General features: G+C 47.5%; 1 protein-coding gene across 1 annotated transcript in view; it reads left to right on the top strand.

Moving 5' to 3' along the window:
• Positions 1 to 4,989, top strand: part of PLCL1 (phospholipase C-like 1) — a 40,957-nt gene extending 35,968 nt beyond the window's left edge. The window contains exon 5 of the mRNA XM_010160662.1: positions 4,807 to 4,989. Within this exon, the coding sequence (XP_010158964.1) occupies positions 4,807 to 4,989 (183 nt within the window). The remainder of the gene's footprint in view (positions 1 to 4,806) is intronic.
• Positions 4,990 to 16,439: the final 11,450 nt, after the last annotated feature.

The following is a 16,439-nucleotide window of genomic DNA, read 5'->3' as shown; positions in this document are numbered from 1 at the left end:
ATTCCTGCTTTCCCACTCCCTCTGCACTGACTATCGGTGCTGTTACCTTTCCTGTGTTACACCTGAAATGTGGAGCGACACAATGCTTGCGGTTGTTTTATTTGGCCGTGTCTGGCTTTTTCAGCCAACCACTGGCGGTCTCTGGGGTGGAGATTTTACCTTGTGATTAAATAATAATGCAAAAGCTTGTTTCTTTGAGAAAAAGTTAAAGAATAACAGTAATATCATGAGTGCGATGTGGCATAGGCACTAAGACCTCTGTTATTTATTGTTTGTTTACTCAGCCCTCGAGGAGCCGAGTGGAAAGCTCCCATAATGTGCTGTCAGAGGATGGGTCTGCCAGGAGATAAGCAGCAGCCTGCTTTAGCAAGCAGCAGATTCCAAAATGGCCTTCACAGCTTCTCTTTCAGCCTCCTGAAAGCATGGCCAGGTTTGAACACTGGGAAGGCCCTATTGCTCCACATGGGATTTCCTGCTTTGCCAGTAGTAAAGCAAGGCATTTGTGTGGGGGCAGCTGTTGGTGCAGTTCACTTCTGCATGGGCCAAGCGGTGGCCGTCAGGGTCCTCCTGCAGCCCTCTGATGCTGGGGAGGAGCTTTGGTTCCTGCCCGTGTGGTAGCCAGTGTCCCCAGTACTGGTGGATACCCAGAACTAGCAGTGTGTCATGACCCACATGACACAGAGTGTTTTCTAGAAAGCATAGGAGTAGAAATAGTAATTATTTATTAATGTATGTATCCCTAGCCATGTGTTTATGTAGAACTATGTGTGCAACATATACCAAAAAAGTGTATTGTGCAGACAAACACATAATGGTTACGCTTACCTAACCCCCTCCTCCCCTCATTTCCCCAAGCACAGAGTCAGGGTTGTTGTTGGATATAATGAGCTGTCATCTGGACTCATAAAAAAACTTGAGAGTTTGATTTGGCAAGAAAAATAAATAATAAATAACAACATACAGAATTCATCCCATCTGTGGCCATTGCCAGTGTCTCCCTAGAACTACTCATGCTTCTTAAAGCCTTTCCTGGGTTGTCACTGAAGCTGAGCAATATCTAAAGCCATGTCAGATTACCCCTGTTTTCTAAGCAGTGTTAGCCTGTCAAGGTGCAGACTTATAATCTTACACCTGCTTGACAAGCTGCAGTATTTGTAACATAATGTTAATTTGTGCTGAGGCTCTGCAGTTAGTTGTAGTTCATGTGTATGAAACCTGACATTTAATGTTCCCTATCTCTAAATAAAAATGGGCCCCTTGATCAGCTTTTCAAGTAAAACACTCCATCAATCTCTTCTGGCTTAATTTAGTGCCCTGCCAAATGCTGAGTTTAACCTTTCTCACAAGTATTTATTTTCAGGAAGGCTGATGATATCAATAGCAGAAGGGAGATAGATAGACAGATGCCGAAGAGGACCATTGTGGTCTCTCTCTTTCTGGAGAGATGCTTTGTTTGTAAGGGCAAGGAGGAGAGTTCTGTGCACAGAGACGATCACAGGGACTGATTTATGAAGGTTGTTTCAATGCAATTGTACTTTTAAAGTTTACTCCAGCTTCTCTCCAGTATTTAGTTCGTTAAGGTGTTGACACAATTTTGCTGACATTTTTCTTAAGTGGATTATGCTCACAGCCAGTTTTTCAAAGCAAACAGATGGGTTTTCAAACAGAGCATGCCCACAGATTATATATTTTTTTATGGTGTCTCTAGAATTATGACAGCTCTGTCAGAGGGGGCTGGTTTGTCGTTAATTTTCTTGTGACAGATGATTCAAAATCATTTTTGCTCCTTCAGCTTGCTCGAATGAACCAGCTGTTAAAAAATACAAGGAGAGACTAAGGCATAAATCAAATGGTCTGCACATGAATGGAATTACACTATTTTGATAAGTCCATTTCTGTTTTTAGATCACTGTAAAGTAAGAATGTCTTCAAAATATTGGAAGCATGCTCAGGAGGAGTGCTTTTCTTCTTGGAACCCAAGTGCATTGCCTCAGATGAAACCTGTAATGTGAATTGCCTGGTTATTTCACTGAGAAATTGGAATATGCGTAAGGGAGAGCGGGTGGCTCAGCACCCCTACACGGGGTGTGAAGTCCCTTGGCATCTGGACACTTCAGATGCAAGTCTTGGCAGGGCAGACTCAGGCTGTCATCCTCCAAGCGGGGGTGTATCAAATTGCAAGTAGCTTCCCTCAATGAGTGTCTCGGAGTCCCTAGGCAAAGGCAGTTTGTGGGCCACCCTGAGAAAGATTTCTATGCTTTGCCCTCACTCTGTGAAGGAAGGGGACATGAAGAGGGTGACACAGACTCAGCTGAAGCTCTTTGTATCAGCTTAGAACTGAATCCATCTTGTGCTGGTACATGACGGGAAATCCTCCTCCTCGTCTGTGCACGGCATGGGTGACAGGGGAGATGCTGGCCATGACACAGCAGAGGAGAAGCCCCTGGGAGTCTTTCCACAGACAGCTCAACTAAATGGACACCAGGTGCTTCAGGATACTGGGCCTTCATCATCATCATCATTTTACCTCTCTGTTGCATTGGCTCTCCTGCGTTTCTGTTGTTCTTGGTGTTGTAGGGATGTCTATTTTGAGTTGTTTCTTGTGATAAGGGGATTTTTCTGTTCTTATGCATGAATACATAGTGCCAGGTTTTGACTTGGAGAAGTTAAGGCTGCAAAGCATCATCACACCAATTTTATCTGCATATTGGTGCAGACTTTGGTGTGTTTGGTCCCATTTGCACGATAAGAAAAAGCAGCAGCCCCACTGCAGCTGGGTCTGTTTCATCCTAAAGCCCAAATTGTTTAAAACTGCATTTTCTAGTGAAGAATCTACCACCCTTTTTGATACATTATCATGTCATTAATGATACTGTTGTTGGATCTCTTTGCCTATGCCACGGTGTGTTGTCCGTGTTGCAAGAAGGCTGGCACGATTCCTGTGCCATTTTGCAGACAGGGACGGAGACCAGGGTGTGCTGAATGCTTGAGGGAGCTCAAGGATTCCTGTCTTTAACCATAAGCTCAACTTCTGTCCTAAAAGCAAGATCACAGCTATGTGAAATATGTGCTGCGTAAATTATTCTTGTTTTGTTTTTCAAGCCGTGTCTGCTCACTGGATCCCAAGCTATTTGTCTGTGTATTCCCATAACTGTCACGCTGCCGAGATACAAATCTCTCCAAAAGAGCTTCCTACCAAATAGCACGGAGCCGCTCGCGCAGTCCCAGTGCTTTTTGTTATTCTCGCACGGAGTTGGATTCCCAGCATCTGGGTAGCGATTTGCAGCATTCAGCAGGGACAAATTCATGTCACCAGGAGATGAGGCAATCTCGTTCTCGGGCGCAGGCTGCCATCCCTGGCTGATGTGGTTTCCCACGTGGTGTTTACCAGTGCAGTGGGACTTGCAAGCCACCATTGTCTGTTCATTGTGAACATTGTTTACGGGGGCTCAGGCGGTGCCAGGCCGGTGCCAGGCACTGGCGAAAAGGGAATGTGCTCATTGGCGTGGGGTAAATCCTTCCTCTTAGCTCTGCGGAAAGGGAGAGCAGAGAGGTGCTCCCGCTGCTGGAAGGTGTCGTACTGTGAGTCGTCCAACACACCTGGTTTGTTTTGAAAACTGATGGGGGGTCGGTGATCAGTCGCCCCTCCAGTGTGACCCGGGTCCTGCTGTAGTATCTGTTGTCTCCCCCGAGACCCCATGCAGCATCCATGGTTCACAGGAGGTCAGGTCAGGTTGCAGGGATGCGAATGTGACATTTCAGTCGGCAGAGGTATTCCTTCTGAATATGCCTATAGCCAGCTGCAGCGGAGGTTGTACTTTAAGCTGTACTTCGGGTGACATTAGGAGAAGAGCAGCTCAAGTTCTTAGTGATACTGAATTTTAATAACCAGCTGCATCTCCTGGCTTTTATTTATTTGTATCCTCTAGCACCACAATCTTGTTGCTTCGTGGCACTTGAGATATCAATATTGCATAAATATTCATTTTGGCATTTCTGAACACCAGCTCCTTAATACAAATCTCATGTAACACATCTTTCCTGATAGCTACAAATTGGATTGACATCCTGTTAGTCACCTCACCTTTACACGCTCTGAGGAGATACAGAAGCAGGCTTTTGCTCGTGCAGTCTCTCATTCCCGTTCGCCTGCTCAGAGGTCCCAAACCAAATGATTCAGAGGGATTCAGTCTGGCACGGCAGGGTGCTGCGCTCCTTGCGAGCGTGCAGTTTGCCCTGCCCCTGCTAAAGCAGGGCCCGAGGCCGGGGAGCAAATCTGGGGGCAAGGAGGGGTGGGTAACCAGGGTCTCAGCTCATAGGGGACCCCTGGCTGGGGATCTTCCATCATTGCCAAGTGGGATCTGATGCCAGGGGTGTTCCTGCAAGGACATAGCAGTAGCACAAGGAAGGGGGCACCACGTGCCATCACTGCCCCATCCCTGGCAGGTCCTCCCTGTTGCCTGGAAGAGGGAATTCTTTCCCCTGTGGGAGTGGGCTCCTCAGGACAAGGCCCAAATTACCTCTGGGGGGTGACCTGGAAGGGGGTTGGAGTCTGGTGCCTGTACCTCTCACCCTGCCCCCTGTGCCGGCTCCTGCCTTCCCCACTGAGCCAGGTGCCAGGCTGCAAAAGGGGCTTTGGTCCTTTTGCCGGGAGCTGGCATTTGTGGGGACAAAGGGGATTTGAGACAGGACCTGGATCCTGTTCCATAGCACCGAGCAATATGGCAGGGGGGGGCGAGCAGGAAAGATTCGAGTAATGCGTGCAATCCCTGACTCTCTCCTGCGTGTCTGTCTGTGCATCCTCAGGGTCAAGGAGATCTCCTGAAGAACGCCAAGAACGAAGCTCTGGAGAACATGAAGCAGATCCAGCTGGCATGTCTGTCGTGCGGACTGAGCAAAACTGGAAGTGGGCACGCAGATGCCAAGTCAAAACGGTGCCTGGAGGCAATACAGGAGAAGGATACCGGCGATGAGAACGGGAGGCTGTGAGGGGAGGCAGAGCTGGCGCATTCGTCACAGATTTCAATAACTCTAAACTATTTTTTTAAAGCATTTAAAAATTCACACATGAATGCCCTCTACAGGGTGTTGATAGTATTAAAATCCTCACAATGTCAGTATTTTAATGCAGTTAATTTATCTACGTTAAACTGGTAGTGAGATTTCTAATGAAGCCAAGCTGTCTGTATGCAAGTGCGTGTGCGCACGTGCAAATCCCGTAGACGCCCTCTCATGCATTACATTAGCTGTTTGATAATTTATTCCTTTGTCATCTTTGAATAGGCCTGTTCATTCTGAAGGGCAAAACAAATAGAGAGTACTTGTGTCAGTTTTGTGCTTTATTTTACTCTCCAGCTCTTATCATTTAACTTATAGGTTGCGTTACTGTTACACCGTTTATGCAAACAAACCAAATGCAACAATGGTCACCGACAGCTGCTTCTGTGAGGGCAAAACCAGCGGTTTGCAGCACATCCTGGACGTGGTTTTTAATGAACAATTCAAACCAAGCAAATGAGAGATAAAACGGTCAGTGTTGCTGGATAGATTCTGGTTAGATCTGAGGTGTACATTTCACTGGATTTTACAAACTGTTCTCCAGGATACACCCAGATAGCACCTACTAACACAAGAACTAGCTGATGGATGTATTTCATTCCAGTAAATCATTGCTACCCTGTAGTTCTGCAGGACAGCTACAACCTCTGCTGGTAGGCATTAACTCGTGTAGTAATGAGCATAGCTAGTCAGCTAATCCGGTGATCGTGAACTCCGAAGGTGAGCTTCAGGCCGTTCGGAAACACCCAGCGATGCCAGTATCAGAAGGAAGGTTTTACAGATTTCACAAACTGTGAGCTTCGCTGCAAGAGGTGTGAGGTCAGACCTTGCTTGCTGCCTTCTGCCTAGATGTTGGAGTCAGCTGGATGCAGCAAGCAAGATCTGGCCTTACCTTGCAGTGGTTAGGAATCATGCTGTGCTAGAAATTTGATGCCAGGCTGCAGTACTGCTACAGATGTAGTGTAGAGAAATAGCTTGGGGGAAAAACAGGATGCCAGCATTTTTGTGCAGCAGTTACAAATATCCTGACACATGTCATATGTTTAGGGCAGTTCTGAGAGTTGGATGCTGCTTTGTGCCACTGTGGAAAGGAGACAGAGAATGTCACGAAGCAATGCATCCTCGTCCCTCCCAGCGTCCAGCTCACGTATGCTCACAACATTCATTTCAATCGTTTAAGTACTGTGCTTGAGTGTAGTATTTGTGTTACCTTTAACAGGACTAAATGTTTTATGGTTATAAAAAAAGACTATATTTATTTAAAGCATTGCTTTTATTTTGAAAAGCTACTTTTTAAATTAATTTGATTAACAAATATGCTAATTTTCTGAACTTAACAAAAAGTAATTGCTGAAAGTTTGACCATTGAAGAATCTTATATAGCTATTGTGTTAAGTTATTTTTGACGTCTTAATAACACTATTATGTTCATGTTGCACATTACTGAGAGAGTAAAGCTATGAAACAACTTTGACCCATGTTTGAAAATGATTTAACACCGAAGGTAACCGGTGAGACTTGGATAAAGGTGGGTTAGAGTGGGTAAGTTGTGTGAGAGAATGTCCTGCTCTAATAGGAACTGTACTATTGCAAAGCTTATATCTCAGGTTCCTTAAATACCATTCCAGTAAAACTTGCTGTACTTGTTCACATCCAGACCTAAATCCTCTGTTTATCTCTCCGTTAGACTATGAGTGTGTGTTCGTTGAAGTGTGGAGAGGGGTGTCTTTTGTGTCTCAGACGAGGCATAAAGCCCAGATCAGTGGTGTAAGTGTGCACATTTACGTTTTGCCTCCCTGCGTTACCTTCCTGATTTCATCATGGGTTGTGTTTATCCTCAAAACAGCACCTGGCTGTCAGTATGCGCAGTTAGGGAGGATGGAAACTTTTAACCTAGCACCGCCAGTTGAGAAGGATCGGCCTTCGGAAAGCATCTCTCTCGGAAGGGAGAGGTTGCTTCAGTAAGGGTGAGTGACTTGCCTTTAGGAGCTTCATTTAAATCTAGAAATAGCTTGATTTTCTCCATTTAAAAGGCTATCTTAATATCTGTACAGGAACTGCTGGCAAAATAACTTCAGAACATAAAATTCCATAGAGAAAGGCTTGCTTTCTGTGCTCAGTGGAAAAGGGTACCACACAGACCTCACTCTATGTGTATCTGCAGAACCAAAAGAGAGCAGCTGGGTGGAAATCCTGCAGCATACCCGCACACACCTTTCATGCCGTGTATAGCATTCATGTTGTGTCCTGTGCCAAAGTCTTGCTGCATGGCTTTCTGTGCCAAAATACAGGGAGTAGAAAACCTCAGGCAGCCTGGATTGCCCCAAGCAGCTGAGGCTGCCCTGCTGCTGGAGCAGCTCCAGCCTCCCTCCCACATGAAGATTTGGCTGATGGCAAATGCTCACCTTCCTCTGTGCCCCTTTCGAAGTCACTGGGAGTGGAAGTGGATGATAAAGCAGCAGTCAGCCTAATAACAATTCAGCCTTGAAGGAGAATGCGTTGAAAAATCATATGCAGCATCAACAGCAACCACACATGGGGGACTGACAGCCTGGCCTTTTGGGAAGTGTTTCATGATATGCTTGGCTTCTTGCAGTGGCACGACAACCTTCTCTGGGCCCTGTGTGGGTACTATTTGCCTATCTCCCATGTGAATGGGTGAACATTATGTAGATATATTCTGGGGAAGTGATGTCAGGAAAGGGTTAGAGGTATTTGTGGTTGTTTACAGTATGTTTTAGTAACTAGAAACCAGATAAGCTCTTGGAGACTGACATGGGGAGGTGTCTGCCAGAGGGAGTACAGGAGTGAATCTACCCGGGTTCTCGTTCCAGCTATGCCACTGAGTCCTACAGCCTTACAGTGTTGATTTTCCCTGTGTCATTCTCATCTGTATGCTAAGACTGATGATATTTTCCTTCCCAGACACAGATTAGGTTACACATTTCTGAAACCCCCCTGAGTGTGCTCTTGCTCTTAGGAGAACATCCAGGCACTGTGTTTGGGCTGTCCTGTAACACCAGTGTCTGTCAAGTCTTTCCGGCACTGGTGAGCACAGGTGAGCTGGAACCTGCGAGGAGGGCTGAGCCATAGCCTGCTCTGCTCTCCCAAGGGCATCAGTTCCTCCAGTGCTCTGGGGTACATTGTCCATGTGCTTGCGTGTCTGGCTGCTACCAAACTGCACCTTTGGTCAAGCGTGGCAGGGGGTGGCCACCTCAAAGCTGTTATATTCCTGCAGATTTCCCAAGCAAAGATGAGGTGGGTGGCTCAGAGAGGCCCCAGCAGTACCTCCCCTGGGGCATGAGGCTGCAGCGTGATCTCTACCTCTGTGTTAGGTACCCGGGAAGAAAGGTGGATGCAGAGGTTTTACTTTTGGATTTTGCTTCTTAGGTACATCAGGGAATCTAGCCATGAGGCATGGGAAGAGACTGAATTAGTTCAGCTGTTCACAGACCTGATTAGTCTTAAATCAGAAGGAATAATTTTTACCACATTTCACATGCTGGCATGACCAGCAGGACTGACCCCTTCCCCCTCCCTGTCCTGAGCTCAGCACGAGTTAAAGCACCATGGTGTTCTGCTGCTTTCTGTATCATTTTTCATGCATTTTATTCCCTGTTTTTAAAGGGATAATGCAGCTTCCCAGTGCAAATAAGGTGAGAGTTTTGCATGTTCCTCCTTCTGAGATTCATCTCCCAAAATAGATTGTTATCAGATAATTGTATGCACAGAGCTTTCCTGTATAACAATCCATCTCTTCCATCTATCTGTTCAGACTAAAACATTGGGTCGTAGCCTCCTTGGCCTGCATCCCGCTCCTATAGCAATAGACAGCAGCCTCGTGCAGGAGACTAACTCGGAAGCTTCAGGAAAGAAAAAGGTGAGAGGGTCACAGGAGAAATTTCTTGCCTTCACCACTTGCTGTGGGACTGAGTGTGGTGGCCACGGCTCATATCGCAGCAGCAGCAGATGAAGATCAATGCCTTAAATCTGAGATTTACTTCTTGTTGAAGTGCCATGCTTAGCAGGGAAAGGGTGATTGTGAAGGATGAAAACATCTGGGCACCGTGAATGTGCACTTGGGAATGGAGCAAACATCAGGCACCCAAACGTTGTCCCTTGTCAGCCCCTCTCACCTCCCTGGGCAGGCATGGCAATCCAAAGGTTTCCATAATACTGCACCTGTAAGATTGTCTCCAAATTGCTACACCAAACACAAGGCTGCATGTTTCCCCGAGGATCTAGTGAATACTGCTGGGATCCATTTCCCAGGTCCTAAGCATGAGTGCTGTTTGAAACTATTCTGGCATAATCCCTTTGGGTTGCCTTTGCCCAGACAGGCTGAGCAGTCTTGCATTCGCTTTCCACAGCCTGTCCCTGGAGAAACGTTTCCTTTTTAAATTAATGTTGAGGAACATGTGAGTTCAGTAACCAAGATGTGAGTGACCAGGCCAGAGATGTGATGCAAGCCCTGTCCCACCAGCTGTTCCTCTGCAACCGAGTCAACACGCCCCCGACCAAACGGGACATGTTTTAAATGAGGATTTTCTACTCTCTGTGATTATTTAAAACAGTTTATGAATAAATTGCTTTTGCAGAAAATATTCATGGAGTAATTTCAAGGAAATGTGCAGAAATGGAAATCTCAGCAGACAACACATGAGCAGGAGGCAGTGTTACGTTTGGCAGCTGTTTGCTGTGCACAGTCCGCACCACCCTACTCTGGGAACTGGAAGGAAAATGAATGATTGCAAAGGCAAGTTTGAGTTATCGGTGGTGTAGGAAGTATTTCCCCTTTTAGACTGCATGGCAGGGACTAATTTATTCAGACATGCATATATTAAGGTTGGGAAGCAAATGTGACAGGTGAGACGAAAGGTAAGTGTGAGCGTGGAGAGGAGGTGGTATGTCAGCATGTCGCATGAGGGGAGGGATGTGCGTTGTGGGGGTCTGTGTGGGTGAGCACTGGCTAAGAGCCTCAGGAGGAGCCCTCACTCTTCCTGTAGTGGGGGTGAGGGGCTGTTTGGGGAGGGAGCAGGTTGGTGACCGGCAGGGTTGGTTTCCACCAGGAGTTTGCATAGACCTTGGCAACAGCTTGGGGCACAGTGAGTGCGGGGATCAGTCCCATCCATGACCCATGGATTAGTGTTGCTGTGGGAGAAACCCTCAGGGGATGGGAGAGTCTGTAGCCACAGCCACAGGACCTAGCAGCATTCCCACCATCGGAGCCCTCCTGGAGCTGGTGGGATCACGGTGGCTGGGGCTGCAGCACTGATGACACTGGATGCGAGCAGCTTGTCGCTGTGGGTAGGAGTGCTGTTCAGTGTGGTTTCTGTTTGCAGGTGTCAATCACTTTTAAGTGACATCGCATTCAATCACCTCACTTGACTCTGGCATGCGAAATCACAAAATTGCTGTCCTTCAGCAATATTATGTGCCACCAAGAGCATCATAGATATTTCTGCTTGTTGTCATGTATCAGGTGTTATTTTTTGTAATACAAAATTGATGATCTTTTATAACCCAAAACTATCAGTCCTCAGAGTCAACCTGACTTAATGCCCATAGTTCATCCTCAGTCTCTGAAGTGTATTTAATCAAGAGTTTAGAATATGGGAAGAGATGAAATATCCCAGGTGAAGCATTAATTTTGGATGGCAGCTGAAAAAGCAGCTAAATAAGATACTAGGTATACAAGATCGAGATGAGATCAGAAGTAGACAAAAACCAGTATTAATCTGGCTTGTCTGGGAGCACATGTGGGGAGAATGGAGGAATACAGATGAATTATTTGTATGCTTCCTCAGATAGGGTCTGGTGGACCAGCCACACATAATACAATTAGAAATGAGATACAAATTACGATTCAGACAGCAGGAGCTGCTATGATTATTTATGATGCTGATGGGTGGAGAAGGATACTGGCAGCAAAATACAGCAGGAGCTTTGCAGCTTCGCAGTTGTGGCATCAGTGTGGCATGTGCAAGGGAGAGGGTGAGCAGCACTGCTGCTCCCTCCTCCGCAAAGCAAATAGGCCAAAGTTTTGCTGCTGCATTTCATAGCTGGGTTCTCCCAAAGTGAAAAATGAAGAAGCAGAGCATTCTGGAGAGGCAGCAACAAAATATTGAAGAACACATTGATATTGGCAAGTCCGTTGGCTGCTGGTGTTGATGTACTCTCTGCCTTTGGGGTTCATGGACCCTGGCTCAGCCACACTCTGCTGCTTTGCAGCAGCCTTCCTACACAAAGTGTTTCCAAAGCCAGGGCAGCACAGCCACAGACGAGCCATGCCACTGGCTCTCCCCTGGCTCCCCCTCTGCACTGGAGGAGATCTGGTTTGCTCCTTTTCTTTGTAGTCCTCGGTGATCTCTTAAGTTTTATGGAGTCCAAACAGTGAGAAGGAAATTATTTGGGCAATGCTTTTGTGTGGGACCGGTGGGCAACCATACCAGGGCCACAGGGAGCATTCTCTGGGATGTGTGAGGCTGCCCTGGGCTGGTGGCAGCTTGCTGTGGGGCTGCTCGCTCAGACCAGCTGGTGAGGCTGGTTTTAGGAGGCTCAGACCAACCCCAGCACAAGTAGTGCACTCTTGGTCCCACCAAAGCCCAACTGTAATTTCACCTGCTAATGCTATGACTGCGTTTCGCTGGTGTCTGGTCTGTTAAGTAGCTGGGTGCCGACACAATCCTGCTGAGGCCTGTCCCACTTTCCTGGTGCTCACTGCCTCACCAAGGCAAGCTGTCCCAGCTCCTGAGCGGGAGGATAGCAGCACTGTTCAGGACTGCCATTAGGCTGGGTATTGCAAACAGAGTTATACTGAGGTACTTGATGCATTGGCCAAGAAAACAGGCTGAAGTGTACAGCAACGGGCAGCTGATGATGTGGCAGGGAACCCCCTTGTCAGGTCAGCCGAAGCATTTTGGAAGGGATTGAGTGCAGAGTTGAAGAATTGTCATCAGTGTAAACCCAAAACACCAACTCCATGAGATTGGCTCAGGTTTGCAAACTGCGTTTGAGGTCGGCTGGGGCTTGCTGCGATGCACATGTCCCTTAGGCAAGCAGAAGCTGACCCTGTGTTTCTGAAAGCTTGCAGTATTTAGGGCCTGAGCAGAGGCTGGCTGTGAGAGAGTGACTGCTTGGTAGTGATACTATGTGTGGGTCAGGAGCTGTGAAAACTTCCAGGGTTACCATGCCCTGCTGCTCTCTGATGTTTCAGGTCCGTGCCAAATCAACCATTTTGCAAAGGAAAGCTTTTTCTGGGCAAGGCTGCCTGCAGAGCTCAGCCCCAGGGCAGCGCGGCAAGGCTGAGCAATGAGAGTCCTCCAGGAGCAGCCTTTGCATCCGATCTGCGCTGCTCCATCTGCGCCCCGGCGTGCTGGGACGGAGGTGCTACCTCAAGCTATTTGTCGGCGTGCGGTTGGCACCATTGACCTCTTTGCTGAGCTGTGGAAATCCACACGTAAGCTTGCATCGAAATGGTTTGTCATTTGATATTTGCATCTGTCCTCATAGCCTGCATGGCCCCTCACACTGGGTGCTTTGCAAACACTGTGACTTTTATTGCGGTGGTGTTCTCCCACCATGGGGTGTGTTAGAAGAGCTACAATGAATGCAGAGAATTAATGCCGTTGAATGGTACTGCCAATTGCGATGCTTCTGCTCATGCCAGGGTATGTCAGTTCCATAGAAGAGAATTTTTTTGTTGTTTTTACTGATTCTAAATTCGTATTTCCTATCAAGGTGATTGCAGTAAACCTGTAGCTGTGATTCGGTTTGAATTGTCTGTCCCAGGTCTTGAGGAGATGTGTTATGTGAAAACTGACACCGTGGTCTTTCACGCTCTTTGTGCATAGAGGCTGTTGCCAGGGGATTTTTTTTGTTAATGCTTAAAGGTCATAATTAACATCAAATGAACACAAATGTCTACAGGAAAAATGTTTCTACCAGGCATCAAATTAAGGACAGATGAAAGTCTACAATGTGGAGTCAGACAACAGCATTAATGAAGACAGAATGGCACCAGTTTTGATTTCTCCCATTATTTATATGAATTGGATGTGAAAATTGACTAAATAATATTTAGTAACAATGTGCATGGTAAAGAGCCTTAGGCCTGGTGAGGAATTTTTATTGGGTAGCCTTACACATTGGTGGCTCTGGATCCCAGTTATCCAGTGAGAAAATACAGCTCCCATGTCCCTACTACCCAAGGGAGCAGGTAGTGGTTCCTGGAAGGCAAGTGGGATACTGATGGCCCTCTGAGCTGTATCCCAGAGAGGCTGGGTGCTGCAAGAGGCTGGATGCATCCCTGCACGGTATCCTTCAACCACTGGGAGCTCCCCAAGAGGGGGCCGAAGCACTCCTGCTCAGAGAAACTGCACGATTAGGAGCATCTTAGCCCAGTGGGGAGACCCCAGGGTGGGCTCCTGGGGGCAGTGGTGACAGTCACTGTCTGTAGCAGCTCCTCTGCCATCCCGAGCAGAGTGGCATTTCTGGCAGGAGCAGAGCCACAGGAAGGAAATGTATATCCATCAGCAAGGTGAAGTGCCACTTCTTGTTTAATATGGTACTAACATTGCAACCTGGCCTGATGGGAACATGAAGATAATCGTCAAGAGACTGAAGCAGGCACAAGGACAGTGTCTTGAAATTTGGAAAGTCAGCACTGGGGATCTTAGGGTGCCTTTGCTACTCCCGTGTAACAGGTTTCAGGCCCCTCAGTGATGTAATTTAACCTTTTCCCTGAGACTGGCTGTGCTTTTATAGCACATCATGAATCGTCTCTTTCCTCCTGCCCTGAAAACAGTTGCACCTTCTCCTGGGAAAGGCAAATTGATTGTAGGAAGTTCAAAGAACGAAAGCTGAGCAGGTGGCTTTCTAGATTATACACTTTTCTTGGCAAGAGCTACTTCTCCCAGCAACGTGCCTGCCTGCAAGAGGGAAGGAGAGAGCACTGTAATTCTGTGGGATGGGAACGGCAGTGGCTGGAGAGTGAAGGCTCTGCAGAGTGAAGCTGAAAGGATGAATCTGTTTAACTGCACATCCCATTAAAACGGGCAGCTGGACAGAAAATTGCCTCTAACGGCATCCAGCATGGCTGAGACGTCAGACGGGGATATCGTGCCGTTGCCCGTGTGGTTATGTCTGCCAGAGACTCGGGCAAAGCACAGCCATGCCCCTGCCTCCCACTGTGGGGAGGGTCAGCCCCTGTGCATGGGCAGAGGGGGCAGTGGGGCCTGGCACGTGCCCTGCTGGGTGCTATGGGATGGTGCAGGGGCACAGGAGGGCTGCAAGGACATGGGGGGAGGATGTGTGTGGGGGTGTTAAGTGTCTGCTCTCAAGCTTTATTTTAGCAAGTGAATGTTCTTGGACACGTGAGGTCCCTGCTGAGGAGTTGGTTTGCGCCAGATGGCAGGGAAATAGGCCATGAAATCACCATTTTTTGTAATGCCCATTCAAGGAGTGGAGGGGTTTATCTTCTTTTCCTGGAAGGGTTCCTGTGGGACTTCTGGATTCCCAGGGCTGGGATTGTCGTTATTTTAATGTTACTGCACCCTGCAATATTTCTGCTTCCTGCATCTACCAGGTGAGGTGGTGTGCCCTCACTGGACATGAGAGATGTGGAGACAGAATGTGCAGGGGAGCAGGGAACCAGAAGTTCCCTCTGGGAATGCAGCATAGCCCTTGCCTTCCCCATGCAGGCCACAACTCCCTGTGCTCTGTGAACCACAAAGTCCAAGGAAAGCTTTTAATTGGGAGGGCTAACCTTTTTTTTAAGATAGATGAGAGAGATATGATGAGGGATAAAGGCAATTAATGACATCAGTCTATCTTTTGAAGGTAGGTTGTTTTGTAACTGATTGAACAGAAATTTTTGAAAGCAGAGTTTAAGCAGGCACAAGATTAGCCAAGATTAGTAAGGATTTCTGCCTGGTAGCCTAAATCTAATGTCTTTCAGTTAGTAATCCTTCTTTCAGGTCAGTGAATCTTCTTGTACGAAGGAAAAAAATACAGGTTATACAAGAGAGTTCAGGGGTTTCACTTCTCATGTGAAAGGGATTTACAGCTGTTCCCAGAACCTGAACTGCTTCCAACATCTAAGTGAGCCTATACTGTCCTCTGAGGAAGCCACAAAGACATCTCCTCTTGTGCTATGATGATGCTCATATGGAGAGTTGTCCAAAATGCTTAGAGAATTTTTACTGGTCCCTTCATACAATGGTATATGGTTGATGGTGAGAGTTTTGTGCTGAAGGGGAGCACTGAAAACCCAGCGTTTCCTGTAACCAAAGCACCCTGCCTCTGCCACAACGAGGACATCCTTATGAAGGGCTCTGCAGTGGCAACAGTATGCTGTGAGCTGGGCCACGCCAGCTGCGTTCTCATTTGACTCAGGCTGAGGTGTCCATGCTGTGCCCAGCTGCATGATGCACAGCACATTCCCTTCTGTGAGGCAGCATCTCACTGTCCCTGCTGGTTTTGTTTATCCAGCTTCTTCCAGCTCATGGTTTGCAATGGTTTTGAACAAACAAACTTTTTTTTGGCCATGCTGGTGCAGGTTCATCCTTTTTGGCTGTTTGTTTTGGCTAGGATGAGCAGAGGCCTCCCCGAGGAGCTTCACACTCATTGTTGCTGCTGTGCTACAGCCCTGTACCAGAGTCTCTGGGTCTTCTAGCAAAAGGTTCCCTTTGAGCTGCGTGCTCCTGGCAGTGCCCAGGACATCAACAAATGATCAGCAAAGGCATCATGGAAGGATTTCCAATGAGTACGTCAGGTTTCTTCAGAGGGCTTCTCCATCTCTGCTTGCACATGGCTTGGCTTGGCGAGCCAAAGGTGCTTTTTACATTTCTTCTGTATTATCATTAACTTCAGGCACTGCAGTGCACCTGGCCACTGGGTTAAAAATCCTTTAAAGTGCTGTGCAAAGGGGAAAAAGAAACCTTAACTGTAACAACTTCAGGCGCTGCAGCAGCAGGACAACTGAATTGTTTAGGAAATAATTGCCTCAAGGCCCCTGCTTTGCTGGTCTGTCTTTCCTGTCCATGCAAGTTTGCGCTCAAAGTACTCCCTGGGGCTGTACAGCATGAGCAAGGCTGTGCCCATCCTCACAGGCAAGGCCTGTGAGTGCACCTGAGAAAATGATGAAGGCTCTTGTCCTACGCTTGGAGCATCCCTGAGTGCGTGTGTGGGAGACCAATTACGAGCTGCCACAGCTGCATGTAACCATTGTCAGGCTGATGCTAAGAATGTCTCTGTGTGATAAATGTGGGAGGTCCCACATGTGAGGCCATGGGGGTACCACAAAGCAGCCTTCATGATTGTGTCCCCTTTCCTGGAGGGAGGAGGTGACCCAAAGCCTGATGCTGTGTGGACACTCACTT

Source organism: Eurypyga helias, unplaced genomic scaffold, assembly GCF_000690775.1.
Source record: "Eurypyga helias isolate BGI_N326 unplaced genomic scaffold, ASM69077v1 scaffold11731, whole genome shotgun sequence".
Taxonomy (NCBI): domain Eukaryota; kingdom Metazoa; phylum Chordata; class Aves; order Eurypygiformes; family Eurypygidae; genus Eurypyga; species Eurypyga helias.
The sequence above is the reverse complement of the archived record's forward strand: the minus strand, read 5'-3'. Positions and strand labels throughout refer to the sequence as shown.